General features: G+C 36.9%; 1 protein-coding gene across 1 annotated transcript in view; it reads left to right on the top strand.

The window, feature by feature from the left end:
* The window catches only part of SKAP2 (src kinase associated phosphoprotein 2), a 120,261-nt gene that overhangs the window by 90,142 nt on the left and 15,502 nt on the right, over positions 1-14,617 (top strand). The window contains exon 10 of the mRNA XM_059845336.1: positions 10,789-10,857. Coding sequence (XP_059701319.1) covers positions 10,789-10,857 — 69 coding nt within the window. The remainder of the gene's footprint in view (positions 1-10,788; positions 10,858-14,617) is intronic.

Below are 14,617 nucleotides of genomic sequence, written 5' to 3'. Positions count from 1 at the left end.
GGTTGTCCAGAGAAGTTGTAGATGTCCCACATCACTGGAAGTGTGTTAGGGTGGATTATGTGCGGCTTTGAGAAACCTGATCCAGTGGAAGCTGTCCCTGCCCATGGCATGGGTGTTGGAATGAGATGATCTTAGAGGTTACTCCCAATCCAAATGATTGTATGATTCTCTGATAAGAAGTGACACATTTACACCAGTAGATGTTGAACAGCAATTTCAGGTAATTCAGTAAACAAAAGTTCAAGATAGATATGACTTTGTTATCACTTCCATACAGGTCATAAAACCTGGATAAACCTGGATAAACTGCCTATCTCAGGCATACAAGTAGTGCTCTTACAGTGCACCTGGGACTGTGCTGTGTTTCTGGCAGTCTGAAAGCACCGTCTCAGAGTGAATTCTAGTAGTATGGGACTCCAGAAACCATGGGTTCTTTTGAGATATAGCTGCATGCCAGTCCCACACTGACCTGGGCAGCTGCCTGGGGAGCAGTTGTCATCTCCTGCATGTGAATTATTGCAATATCCCAGTGTCCTACCTCTTCTCTCTGAGGTGCATTGTGGTTTGTGGTGTGTGGGGCCAGTAAGATCTGACATCCAGGGTGGCAGCTCCCAGTATGGACCTAATGTATAAGAAGTGAAGAATGGGATAGCATTTGTAGAGATTAATATGGGACTGTTATCCCAAATGTGGTACTTGTAAACAGTCTGCATTGCAACCATAATTTTCTGCATATTTCTGATTTAACCTGATACTAGTGAATCATAGCAATAACATTTTCACTTCATTTCATCATTTTAGTTGGAGAAAGGATTTAGTGTAGTTGGCATAATTTCATTTAATGGCCTGGCCCATAAACAGTGGAAAGGAGCAGTAGTGTGGGTTTGCTATTTTCAATGAAAATACCCAAAGGGTGAAAACTGCTGAATTTTTTTTTTTGTCAGTGTGCAGTTAGTGATCAACACAGGGAATGCAAAAATGTCCTGGTATAACATTTTTAAAGGAGTTACAAGAGAAGCATCTGGGAGCCAGACTTTGCTTGTGGAAACATGCCAACAACTGTATTGTGTTTCATTTCACTGACATGAGCTATGCCTTGCCTTTTGTCCCTTTTTTGAGTAAGTTCAGGAATCATGCTATAAATTTGAATACATTAACCTTGCAGATTATTATAGGATATTATGTGGTTTAAGCAAGATGCTTTATGAATTGTATGTATGTAAATTTTATGTCAAGTCCCATTTGTCATAATTAAGAATATGTAGTTTTCAGAAATGGCTTTTTAATTTAAGACTTGCTGCTGATCAATGATTATGAGAAACTTTACTTGACATTTACAGACTTTTTCTATCATATAAATTTGAGCTTGAGAAATATAACTGCTGTACATGGTTCTCAAATAACACTGTAGTACAGAGTTATACAGTATAGATTAGTTAATTGAATATTTGATTGCTAAATATATTTACATTGGGAACTATTTATACTTTCTATGTAGATTTTAATAGCCACCACATTTATTTTAGCAAAACATTTTAATAATAAGGTTTATAAAATGTCATGTTGAACACTTAAATTATTTACATAGCTAAGAGCTACTACAGGTTGAGAGAACAAACAAATTCATTTTAGTTACAGTGAATTCATATAAGTCTCTGTTATATTTAGAAGAATATTCTTATGTGCATGCCACATGTATTTAGACCAGCAATCTCTAGCACAGATTCCTGTGAACCTACAATAGAACCACGGAATAAACTTAAAAATTGTTGTTTGTTTTGTCCCTTTGAGAAACTAATTTGCATTCTGTCCAATAATTGCAACTATTTTTTTTAGGGTGATGGGGAACAGAGAAGGAATCATTTTTTGTTCATCAGACAAATAGTTAGATGAGCATGTAGAAACATTAAAACCCAAAAGATTTTCCTCTACATTGTTGAGACCTGTTAAGAGTAGAGTTATAAAAGATTTTATTCTTTTTTTAAATTTTAAGTATGGATTTATGTAGGATGCCTATGGCCTCAATTTGGTATGCAAAAACTGAGGCTTTAGGAACAATTTTAGAAGTAGAGCCAAAATTGTGCTTTTGTTGAAATTTTGCATGAAACTTTATCTTCAGAGATGCTTCTGTTCAGGTGTGGATGTTGTTACCTAATATCTTGATCAAAACCATAAAGGTAAGATTTAAAAAGTACCTAGTAAGACATAAGGAATTTGTACTGAGCTGGATTTTGAAGTCACTTATGAAATTTTCCCCTTCTTTGATGGCCCATCAAACAATTTTTTCATTTCTGAGTTTAATATATTCTGACCAGTTCACTCAGCACATAGGATTAGATAAATACTCGATTTCTGATAAAAAAATCCTGAAACAGCGACGTCATTTGTAAATACAAAGTGTCTGTGAATATGAAAATGGGAAATCAATGAATGAGTTTCTGGAAGTGAATCTCTATAATTTCTTTTATTCTTCATTATAATCATTGTGTGCATATCCACGATGAACTTGCTTGTGATGACCTTTATCTTTTCTCTTGAGAAGAATGACTATTATCAGGTCTTTCTCCATGAGGAAATAAAAAGGTCAGTGCGAAACCCATCTCTTATTTCTATGCAGTGCACATTGCACTTTGGCATATTTATATTGAATTTTATTAATAATAATTAGATAATTTTGTCAAATAAATGTTAATATTCCAAAATTAGGCATTCTAAGTGGTTTTCCCTGGTAGGTACTCCTGCTTTTTCTGCCTTTTTTCTATCTCCTCTCCTCCAAAGCTTGCTATTGGTCTAACTGAGATTTGGCATGCTTCTTTTTCTCCTAGTTTTGTCAGAGTAGCAATTTTTTTCCTACTTTAACTCTGCCTTAAAAAACTCTTGACTCCTTTGCATCTATGCTACTCCCCACCCCCAAAAAAAAAAAAAAAAAAGAAAAAGGAATATAGAGTATGTAAAAAGATTTAGAAGATTCTGTTTGGTTTGATTTGATTTGGTTTTAAACAGAGATTTTAGATTATTTTTTGTTTGGAAGACTAGTGCAAGGAAGTGGCCAACCAAGTTGAATTGAGCTGTCACTCAAAACATGAGGGAAGATTGCTTATTTGCAAGGAGAGCTCCAAGCTGGAAGCTGAGTTCATGAAATCTTAATATATTCATAACTGGAACTGGGAATTGCCTGGACCTCTGTGGATTATTCAGTTGTCCCCACGAATATATTCTGTTCGGTCATTCAGGTGACTGAGAATATTTTTCCTCCCATTTTGACAGTTTTTTCTTAAAATCTGAAGGGCCTTGTGAAGCCCTGGAACAGCCACTTTCTTACTAACAACTTCTGTGTTTGGTAAATGTACAAAATTGTGGGATCTGAAGAGGATATTGGCTGTGATTACAGAATGGGGCAAAGGCAGGCAAGCAAAGTTACTGGAATATTTGGTACTGGGGGAAGGAAAGAAAAAGAAAGAGGAAAGGTGCTAACATATATTTAGGTCTCAGCAAGTAGAAAAGGTAAGTAAAGCAAAGCATTCTACTAGATTTCATGAAAATTGGTAAAAGGCTGCACAGTAAAGTGTGAAGATCCACTTTGCAGCAACTATGGATAACCTTGACAAAAATGTCTTTTTTTAAATTTTTAATTTTGTGTCTGTGAGAGTAACTGTTTTTCCTCCAGAGATGTGCTCTTTGATCACTTGTTTCTGGGTTTTCCCAGTAAAATAGTGAGAGGCCAAAAAATGTCTTCCAGCTTTTAAAAAATGTGATTTTTAAAATCCATTGTGCTACTATAGTTCATGTGAATTCCTATGTGTGTGGTAATATAGGAAAAATGTGGTGTCTTTTTCAGAAATGTATTTAGAAAGAGATACTTTTTTTTCCTCTCAAGCAGTTCTCCAAATGTACTCATTTCTCTCTGCTAATTCTCTCTGTCATTATTCTTCATAGCAACAGTTATATGGTCAAAATGTTACTCTGTTCAACACTAGAGAGTCACAGCCATAAAGTGTGTTTGCTAGTTGTCCTTAGTGGGACTGCGAATTTTTTGGTTTACTTTACTCTTCAGTTTAGCAAATGCTGTAACTTCAGAATACTTTTCTTAGGAAAGGGATGTTGTATCTGCTTTTTGGTTTTGGTTGAGCCAGACCACTACATGTGCTAATATTCACTGGGTGGTGCCACAGAAGGGTTGTTTTGAGAGAGTTTTTTTTCTCCTGAAAATGTCTAAGTGACATTCCACTACTCCCATGTGACTTCTCCTTCTCTTACAGCAGTGATCCTGAGTTAATTTACAACAAAATCGACTAATCTTTTCTGTGAGGATGATGAGGTAACTTTCTCAAGGTCTTCTCAACAGGAGGCAGTGCTTCACTTTCAGCTGAGCTGGCTGGTTTAGTTATTGCTCAGACAACTGGGAGTAACAGTGGTGCACAGTAGCACCTTTTAAAGATAAAAGGACTGCAAATGAGGGGGAAAAAAGTGCAGGATTTCTCTAGGAGTACAGGAAGCCTCACATCTGGAGACTTGGCAAGATCTGGACAAACCTGAGTAATTTGAGCTAATCCTGTTCTAGAAAGTCATTAGCTTCAGCTGTGTCATACGTGAGCTATTAAAATGCACAGGCCCTTTTAAATTGCTGCTGAACAGTATAGTGTGGAGTAACAAAAGAGGCCAAATGCTGTTTCCTAGAAACCTGATCTAACTTTCTGAGTTAGAGCAGAGTGTTAGAACTGAGCAATTTCCACAGATCCCATCTCTCCCAAAGTTATTTTGTTATTCTAGCTTTTTCACTTTGTAAAGCCAGTGCTACAAGTCCATTGAGAAGTCAGGACATTGTTAATATTAATAGCAGACTTCTGTTACTGTCTGCTGGTTGGGAAGAGTGGTGTGTATATTTAACCTTACTTTAGAATTTAGATAATGGTTATTTTCAAAGAGCTGGTTAAAATTTGTGCAAAAGTATTAATTGGAGGTCCCATCCTGTTTAGATGGTGGTATATTTGGAGGAAACCTTTTGCCTCCATCTTGGAATCAGACTTGGATCATGTATTGGGTAGAAATTTGGGTTAGGAATTGGCCTGGGTCGTCGACAACTAAAACTGAAGCATCTCAGTATGCATATTATTTTCCTTTAAGATGTATTTTTATTTTGTTCATATTGTTCAACCTAGAGATTTCTTTCTGTATTCTTTTGGAATACAATTCTGTACTGCCTGTTTCCCATCATATTTCTGAACACAATGATGACCATTTAGTCAGATGCAACTTCTGCTTTGCAGACATATGTTGATGTCATCTTGTCTGCAATTCCCAGTGGTTAGCCTGTGTTTGGGTGACCTGTTTTTATCATTCTGCTTGTGTTGTGGAAATTGGTTTTTTTTACACTCAAGTTTTGCATGTAGGACTATAACTTTTTCTGTTTGAGCTGTTGGGTGGCAACTAGCTGACCCATAGAAGTAGCAATAAAATGTCCTCTCTTTTGTCATGGTAAGAAATTCTCACGTTTATAATCTCTTCTCTAGCAGCCAACTCGTTTCCCACTTCTCTCACTGTCCTGGAGCCATTTTCCTTCTCAAACCATGCACTGTTGTGCAGTCAGGTGGATCTTTAATAAAACAATAGTCTGTCTCTCCTTCTCTGCTGCCCCCAAGAACTCAAACTATGGCTAGACAATAGCACCTTCAGCAGCCTTTTCCAAACTGTTTTGTTGTTTACAGAGTATGCCAGGCTGCTGATGGTGAGGTGAAATGTCAAGAAGCTTTGTGTAAATCTTACAGTAAACTGCCATGTCTCAGAGGAGCTGGGGAAAAGGGACAGATCTTTGGGAATATTGGAGGATTATCAAAGTTGGAGTTTTGCTAATGGCATTTGAAGATTTCTTTGAACAGAGAGATCTCTCTCATACACAATGGGGGGATCTGGAGTCTGAAAGAAGGTACCAGAAATGAGAATCTCTGCCATTATAAATACATACACCAAAGCAAGTAAGCCTACTAGATTTTCTATGAAGCAGCTTCATAGGCTAAAACACTGTAAAAGTCAGGGTGAAGTGTACAGGCCTGTACAGGTGAAAATGCTGCAGAGGACCCTCTCCCCAAGGCTGGGGAGCACTGACCTCAGGTGAGGCGAGGCAATTTGCTGGCCCTGCATAAAACAGGGCATTAATACTTATTCCTTTGACCCAGATGGTCACTAGCCCTCAGCACAAATGCTAGCAGAAGATGTCAGTTTGGCCAAATTATATAAACAATCTTCTTCTTAAATTTTGTGCATTTATTGCTGCTTCTCTGGAAATATTGAATATTTCTCTGAACAAATACTCTTGTTTTTAAAAAAGCCTATTCTTGCTAATTTTTTTAAAAAATTATGTAGCTGGGTTGATTTATGTTCCTTATTGGAGTAATAATCCATCTGTTATGGGGAGTGGGTCAATTCATAAATCTGTAAATTCTGGAGAGAAAAGGTCTTGAATCTTTCCCATGGTAAGCATTTATTTGGGTTTGAAGGTTCTTGTATGCATTTGTGTGGAGTCATTATTTGGCAGCAAAAAAGCAGTGTGGAGGAGTAATACTCTTGGTGTTAACATGCCATTATTTCTTTTACTTTTTCTTGGGCAGAACCGTGTAGACCTGTGATATTCAGTGTCAGCAGCGCTCATGTACACACCTGTTTTTTTTGCATGCATCTGTTCTCCCTGCCAAGTATAATAGTAAACACACTGGGGTAGTTTTTAAAATTGATTATTTAATAATAATTTTTTTTTTTTTGTGGGGTGTCTATCTTACAAGACTTGTGTGCTTATAACCTCCTGACACTACAGTGAGATTTCAAATGAGGAGACATGAATGTGCATTACAAGTGTGTGATTGCTTGTATCATTATGAAATAGATGAAAAATTAGTTCACTGCAGTACTTTTTATCTGAACTGATCAAAACATCTTCCAGTCATGTTGCTAACAATATGTGATAGGAATAATAACTTCACTTGTTGTTGTGTTCCGTGCTGCAGCCGAGAGGCATGTAAATACAAGCTGCTTATTTGCAAGAAGCTTCCAGATTTGCAATATGATTGCTATGGAAACCACACAATGAAAAGCTTATAACCATCTGTGTGGTTTGGTAGATTTTGCTGCATAGCTGAGCTGGTTTTGTTTACTGTAATCAAAGCATTGAATAGAATACATTAACTCACAAACTGGGATTATTCAAGGTGTAAACTAGTATTGTGCAATGAGAATGTGTGAGAAACTATAAGGCAATAGTATACCAAATAATAATGGCATTACATTAGAATCTAATGTAAAAAGATGGTTAGGTAACATGTTAGTAGAGGAAACTGCTAAATTTATGCATGTTTATCATGGAGATACCACATTCCATTGGAGGAATGCACTGTTCAAGCCAAACTCTTATCCATTTTATACTTAAGTAGTCCAGTCTTTTTTCCTTCCTCCCTTTAATGGATTTATGTAAAAAAACCTCAGCAAATGTAGAGTTCATTGTTCACTTTTAAAATTTTGGAGATGGTAGAATCATATGTGATTAGGTGATTATTTTTCTGTTTTTTCTTCAAACTGCAAATTAAATAAGTAAATTATTTTCAACAACTTTCACGTACTAACTGAAGAAAACCTTTAACAAATATAGTTAGTTCCTTGTTGCATTGTCACAAGAATTTTGTAGGTTATTTGCCATTAAGGTCTCTAAGTAGCAGCATAGTATGGAACATAATCCATATCTCACGAGTTCTTAGGAACTACAGGTCTGGAAGAGTTCATTGGTTTGGTTAGTGTAGATTAGTCTCATTTTGACATAGTGAGGAGGTGGAAAAGAGTATTTTCTCTCTGCAGTGATAGTGATGGTGTGAAGAAGATGTACAGAGGAAAAACTGCAACAGATTATTTTAAAGATATGCGTGACTCTGTATACACAGTATCTTTAAAAAAACAGAAGTATTTCTACTGTATTTTTTATTTTAATTTTTACTCTTTTGACTCTGTGCCATGTTGCAATGCAAAGTTATGCATGTTGCATCAGACTGCAGCTGTAATTCCCGAGGTAATCGAGGTTGCTGTGCTTAAAGGACACCGTCTGCACATAGGTACTGCTTCAGGCCATAATATCAGAAAACACGAGTAAAGAACCACAGGTTCTTTTTTACTACCCTAAGCCAAGCCTACTACAACTGCTCCACTCTGAACATGATTGCATTAGCAAATAGTGTGAACCATTTGCAATAGATTCATAAAGCAGAGGTTTGTGCCGAGGACCTGATGTTTGTTGTGCATGTTTCAGAGGAGGTTTCCTATGCAGTTGCTTCAGCTTGATACCAGGACTGAATGCCCATTAGCAGCTGGACCATGTCCACCATGCTTCTGGAGTGCCTTTTCCAGTCTAATTGTACCTGAAACTTTGTCCTCTCTGTGACAACTTGGTAGTGTAAAGCAAGGTGGGATAAGTGGGGATGGTTGAGATCCAAACCAGTATGCAAATATGGTGAGTTTTCTGCTTGAATTTGACACCTTTTGGAATTCAAAGAGCTTTGATTGAGACATTTTCATATCTTCAGATGTGGATGTGGTCAACTCTTGTTTCTAGGAAATAAATATTTCAGAAGAATACATATATTCTAAATATTTTCTGTGAAATCACAATGCAGTTTACATGTATTCAGCAGTAGCTTACACAAAAGTCTCTTCAAACCTCTGCTGCTGCTTTACTTTAGTTGAGATATCCTCTACTGGAGTCAGTCCTCAGTTTAAACTAGTCTGATGACCATGACAAGTGATAGAGTTAAAATCCATAGGACATTCAACACAGCAACTACTTTAGGTTCAAACATTTAGTAACAGGTAATATCAACATCTGCTTACTGAAAGAATAATATAATAGCGTGTGTGTTGGATGAAAGTGTTTTTTTCTTGGAAAAGGGAGAAATTCTGGAAAATGCGACTGATACTGGGGTATTACTCCCTGTGAGGGGTGTAACCATGGTAGGGAACCCACAGAATGACAGTGCCTCCTAGTGCTCTGGACAGCACATAGGGGTGAATTTTTGCCATTTATGCTCCAATTGTGAGTTCTTAAAATAAACCGATGAGCATACTTGGAAATTTGTGACAAATGTTAATGCCAAGTAGGGGAATACATTTGAACATCTGAATGCAGGACATTGTTTTGAGTGTTTTGTGTGTACTACAGCTTCAGATTTCTCCTGATATATTGCTAGGATTTTTTTTCTTGTTCTTTTCCACCCCACCTTGGCTTAATAAATAATTTATAATAATATTTACCAGATTTTTAAATAGTCAAGATTCAAGAACAAAAAATCTTGCTGGCTTAGTAGGGCAGGATTTCAAAGCTCTTTGTAGACTGAATCTTATGTCGTAATTGTAATATTTGTAGGACTGTGTATAGAGGTTAGCAGCAATTATGTATACTCATTCCAACAGGTCTACTCTTGTGCTTTAAACATCTGCTTTAATGTTTGCAGGAACAGTTTTGTGGATAGATTAAATTTTTACAAGGTTAAAAAATCCTTTGAACTTTTGATATAAAATTCACCCTTTGTCAAAGTAAATGGGCAATTACATAAGAGTTTCACAATGAGGAACATTTTAAACCCTGTGAGTGCTTCATCTGTTGTCTGTCATTAGTAAAATATCAAAACTAGTTGCTGAAATGTGTATCTTAAAAAGAAGCTTGACTATCTGTATACGATGCGATGAGTAGCAAAGCCAAAGAGTTTAAATGTATTAAAAGTCCAATTCATGTTCGAGAAGTGGGTTTATCAATATACTATTTCCTCATTCAGTACAGCAGCCTTGTCAGTTTTGATATATTGTAAATGCCAAGATAAATTTGTTTCTACATCCTTTTGAACCTAAAGACGCGATTCAGCTAAAAGTTTGTTCCCCTTTTTTACATCATCAACAGAATTGTTAACTGGGAAATACAAGGAGCAGATCTGGTATTCCTGTACTGGGATATGTGAGGAGCAGATCTGATGTCCCTGTACTGAGTAGAATGTGGATTTACTTAGGTGAGGGTCTGGACACGAGAGAGTTCAATGTCTTTGCCAGACAGGGAGGATGGAGCACATCTTTCAAAGTTGCCTGTGGGGATTTCAGAGTGTTCCAAGCCTGCTAGCCAGAAAATATGCTTTAGAGCTGATCACTGCCAGGTTTTCTCTTTTCTTGTCTCCTAAACTTGCACTAAGTAATTTGATAGAGTCTGGCTTGCTTAAAACATGGTCAGGCACAATGGGCAGGAGCAGTGAAGGGCATGGTATATTGTAGTGGCTGTGTTCCCATCATGCAGGTGTTGAGCTACTGTGTCTGTAGGACAGTATGGAAGGTTAGATGTCATCTGCCTTTGTTGCATACTGCTCTCTACAACTGAGTTATTGCTTGGGCTGGGGATACTTTTTCACACCTTGGTTTCCTTTTCTTTATCCTTTTCTGGCAAGAAATGTATGCAGCAGAAGAGGACCCTCATTCTAATTGCCTCGGAATGACTGAAAATCAGCAGAGCTGCAGCTCTATATGACTGCATTCAGACCAGAGTGAAAAGGGAAACAGATGTTCACAATTGAGATTTTGAAAGAAAGCTCTTGGATGTTTGGATGGATGGCGGAAACCACAGAAATAACAATGTTCCAACTTCTGTATAAGTGCAAAATAGTAAACAAGGCTTACAGTCTGGAAATACAGAGTGTGTTTTTCAGGCTGATGTGGGCTGTAATTCCTGTCAGCTGAGGTGGCCCTTCAGAATTTCATTTGCAGTTATGTGTTTTGCAGAAGAACATCTTTCTTCAAAAGCTGAAGTGCCAAGCAATGAGAGCCAGGAGGAAGTTACCACTGTTTCAGGTAATTAAAACCTTTCCTCTTTATTTTGTGTATTCACTTTCTTTTAACCTTTATTTTCTTCTGTCTTCCATTTGCTGTTTTAAAATAATGTTTTTACAGCTCTGTAAGGCTGTCTTTTTTTACCCGGGTATGTGATGGCAGCAAAACTGCTTAAGCACCACTTAGGATGCATGAAAACCACTTGAGAAGGATTTATAAAGTAAGCCAATTTATACAAGGTATTCCTTCCTGAATTACTTTGTAATGACTCAATTAGCTTTCATTTCTGCACAAAGGAGATTTAGTTGCATAAATTAGCTTATCATCATTGAGGAAGTGTCACTGCTAAAGGACAGTTTATAGATACAACATGCAGTTGCTGTCAAACCTATAAGAATGTAATATAGACATCTGTGTATACTTTGTGCTTGAGCAGAACAGACTTCTGCCATTCAGAGACTAACAGGGGACAACAAGTTGCCCAAGGGACTGGCAATGTAGACGTCTCTGAAAAGGTCAACTTGACACAGGCTCTGACAATCGACCCAAAGCTCTGTCTTCTTTGATAAAAATCAGATAAACTTAAGACCACTAATTGATCTGCAGCCTGTTTAAATGTTGGCCATGCATATCTTCATTGCATATGATTACCAGAGAAAGCAAATGAATCAGGTAAGAAATGCCAGAGTCCAGTGACAGCAGCATAAAAATTGGAAAAGGACACAAATGCCCAGAAAGGCTGTGAAGGATATTCTCTCAGCTTTGGCTTGGCAAAGCGCCCTTGTGCTAGTTATCTCTGGGACTGGAAAAATAACTGCATTCACCATGTAAAGTCACATAGCCAGGCAACTTTTCTTGATAGAAAGGTATTTCCAGTTATGCTTAAAAACAATATATTTTTGTGCTTCAAGGGCACAGACCTTTAGATAAACTGTTGGTGATTTGACACAGCAAGTAGAGAAGACTCGCTTCTTATCAGACCTTACACCTTTGTGAGATCTGCTGCATTGTAACTGTGACCTGCACTGACATGCAATCTGGCTCTCCTTCCCCCATCCTACATAATACACATAATTCTTTCAGGCCTGTCAAGGAAGGGGTGGGCAAGAAGAGTTCCTTTAGGAAGTAGCTCTGCAGTGCTCTTCCTGTTGCAGCATGTGGAGAGGAAACAGAGGCCTGATTTCCTGACCCATACAGGAAAGCAGGAACAGGTTGCTGTGAGGAGTTTTGGGTTGCTTTTCTTGGAAAGGAAACAAGAGCCGAGCCATCAGATGCTGTTAGCATTGTGCTCTGCTAAAAACATGTGTAAAACAACATGACTCATTACAGCCTTAATATTTAGGACTCATTTAGACATTACTGTAATTATAAGAGTGTGTTGTCATAATGGAGCATGGGGTCAATCCAATTATAAAGTTGCCAACAGCATTTTTTTTTCCACTAATGTACCTTCCTGAAGTTCTAATTGGTCATACTTTTAAAAAACCAAAACCTTAGCATCTGCATTTTTGAAAAAAATTAAATTGCTATGAAAACAGCCTTATCAGTCTTATTAGTATTTGTGTAATGTCATTGAAAATACCATAGCAGTTCCCCCCAGATGTCAGGTTCATTTCAAGCAATAGTTTTGTGATCTGATCTTACACAGTTCACTATTTAACCCTGGAAATTTGTTTGACTTTTAGGGCTGAGTTGACATGAGTATTTCTGATAGGCATCGCATGATAAATACCTGACATGACTTGAGAATATTTTATGATTTTCTACAAAAACAGTGCATACATTCTTAAGTTTAATTTATTGCTTAGCTTTACTAAACCTGAACTCACAGAAAATAGTCTGCAAATTGTCTGCTCAAGCTCAGCTTGAGCTCAAGCTGATTAGTACAAAAAAATTTTCTTCTTTTTCCTACTCTTTTCTTGCCCTAACATACTTGTACTTCAATTAACTTTCAGACTTGAGTCCTTGTTATTCTGTTCTTCTTGGTGCTGCCTCTTGCTTCTGGATAGATTTGCATTAATTGTTAGGGACCTAATAATTTGAAAATACCAAAGCATTGAAGAGTTGTTATAACAAAAAAGAGAAAAGTTAAAAAAAAGATTTAAAAAAGTGTTATAACAAAAAAGAGCCAGCAAGCTATATAATATGGCTTGCTGGGTCTTTTTTGTTATAACTTTCTACCCATTATCATTTCCACAATCACTATTTCAGTGTGTCTATTTTTTTTTTGTCTTTTATTTTTTTCTTTTTGCTTTATCAATGTAAATATGTTGATTTTAGGGTTTGATTTTAAGGAACAGAATATGTTCCTTATATATGTTTGATTTTAAGGAAGAGAAGAAGGGAAGTGAGAAAGATTAAACCAAATGTCTTGGAATAGATTAGAGTTTGAGTCCAAATAAATACCCTACAGTTATTTTGCTTTTATTTTGTAACTTTGCTGGCCTGTGGGATAAAAGGCAAGTAAGTAAAAGGCATTTTTTGAAGTTTAGGACATCATCAGAATGAACAAATAACTGGATTCTTTAGCAGGGCTTGTCTTGTTTGGTGATTGAGACTCAAAACCGAGAGTCTAGATCACTTGTATAAGACACTCACTAATTTTGAACTTCAGCTGTACCTCCATCTTTCAGCCTTCACAATGGTAAATATTGAGCACATAGGGTCTACAGTTTGTCTTTTTTAAATGTTGTTAAGTAATCTTCAAATCTGACACTTTTCACTTTTGAAAAATCTTACCAAGAGTTGAGGAACATGAGGCAGAATGGCAAGCTGTTTAATATACTAGTGGACCACAGATGTGAATGGAAAACATTCACATATATTCCTTCATTCCACAAGGAATGTGCAAGCAAATAATAAAACTCCTGGCTCTAAATCACTACCATAGTAGGGTTTGCTAACTTACATGTCATCAGTGTTGAAATGGACGACTGAGGGAATCAGGCACAGTTGCATTTATCCCTAATGTTTTACATGTAGTGCATTTTCATATTTAGGTTGTAACTCATGATTTTGTTTTGGTCAGTTTGGTGTTCTGTCAGGCTTGTGCTCAGATATAGGAATTGCAAAAATTGTCACAATGTAGGGGCAGAAATTAAACAACCTGCAGTTAGATTGCCTTAAGCTGCAGTGGGACAGCACACTTAAATCCCTCTGAAATATGTACTATTAATCTGTTTTTCAAGTTGTGGTGTGGTTTAGTTCTTCTTTTCTGTCTATTGTGGTTGTTAGAATATTATTATAATTTTCCCCCTTGAGCAATTCGTGGGCATTCCTAAGTTTTAAATAGTCTAATATTTGAGATGCATGCTTGAGTGATGTATTTTTCAGATTTTTTTTTTTTACCTGAACTGTTCACCTTTCTTTCTTCAAGCATGTATTATCAGATGCCAGTATTTTTCAGTGAAATAAGCAGTCTGAGACTACTGTCAGAGAGGCTGGCAGCCATTGTCTTTTGATCTGTCAAAATAACTCTGAAGTGTTTCTATCCATATATTGAACAAAAATATCCATTATTCCTACTACTGTTCCTAGAAAAGCAGAGATGGCTGGAGTAAACCATGAAGACCATTCTTTTTGAAGAGTATTGATAACTATTGATAGTAGTTCATCCAGGTAGCTGTTCCGGAATATAAGAAATATTTTCTGGAGAAACAACCTACCCTAAATCCTCCTCACCCATTTCTTGGGATTTGTAGTCTTCAAAGCAGTGGGTAGATAAAACCAAATTGCTTTCTGCCCTCAGCTACACACTTAATGTGTTTTTATAATGTCTTAT

Source organism: Haemorhous mexicanus, chromosome 1 (genome assembly GCF_027477595.1).
Source record: "Haemorhous mexicanus isolate bHaeMex1 chromosome 1, bHaeMex1.pri, whole genome shotgun sequence".
Classification (NCBI taxonomy): domain Eukaryota; kingdom Metazoa; phylum Chordata; class Aves; order Passeriformes; family Fringillidae; genus Haemorhous; species Haemorhous mexicanus.
This window is presented reverse-complemented; position numbering and strand designations above follow the sequence as displayed.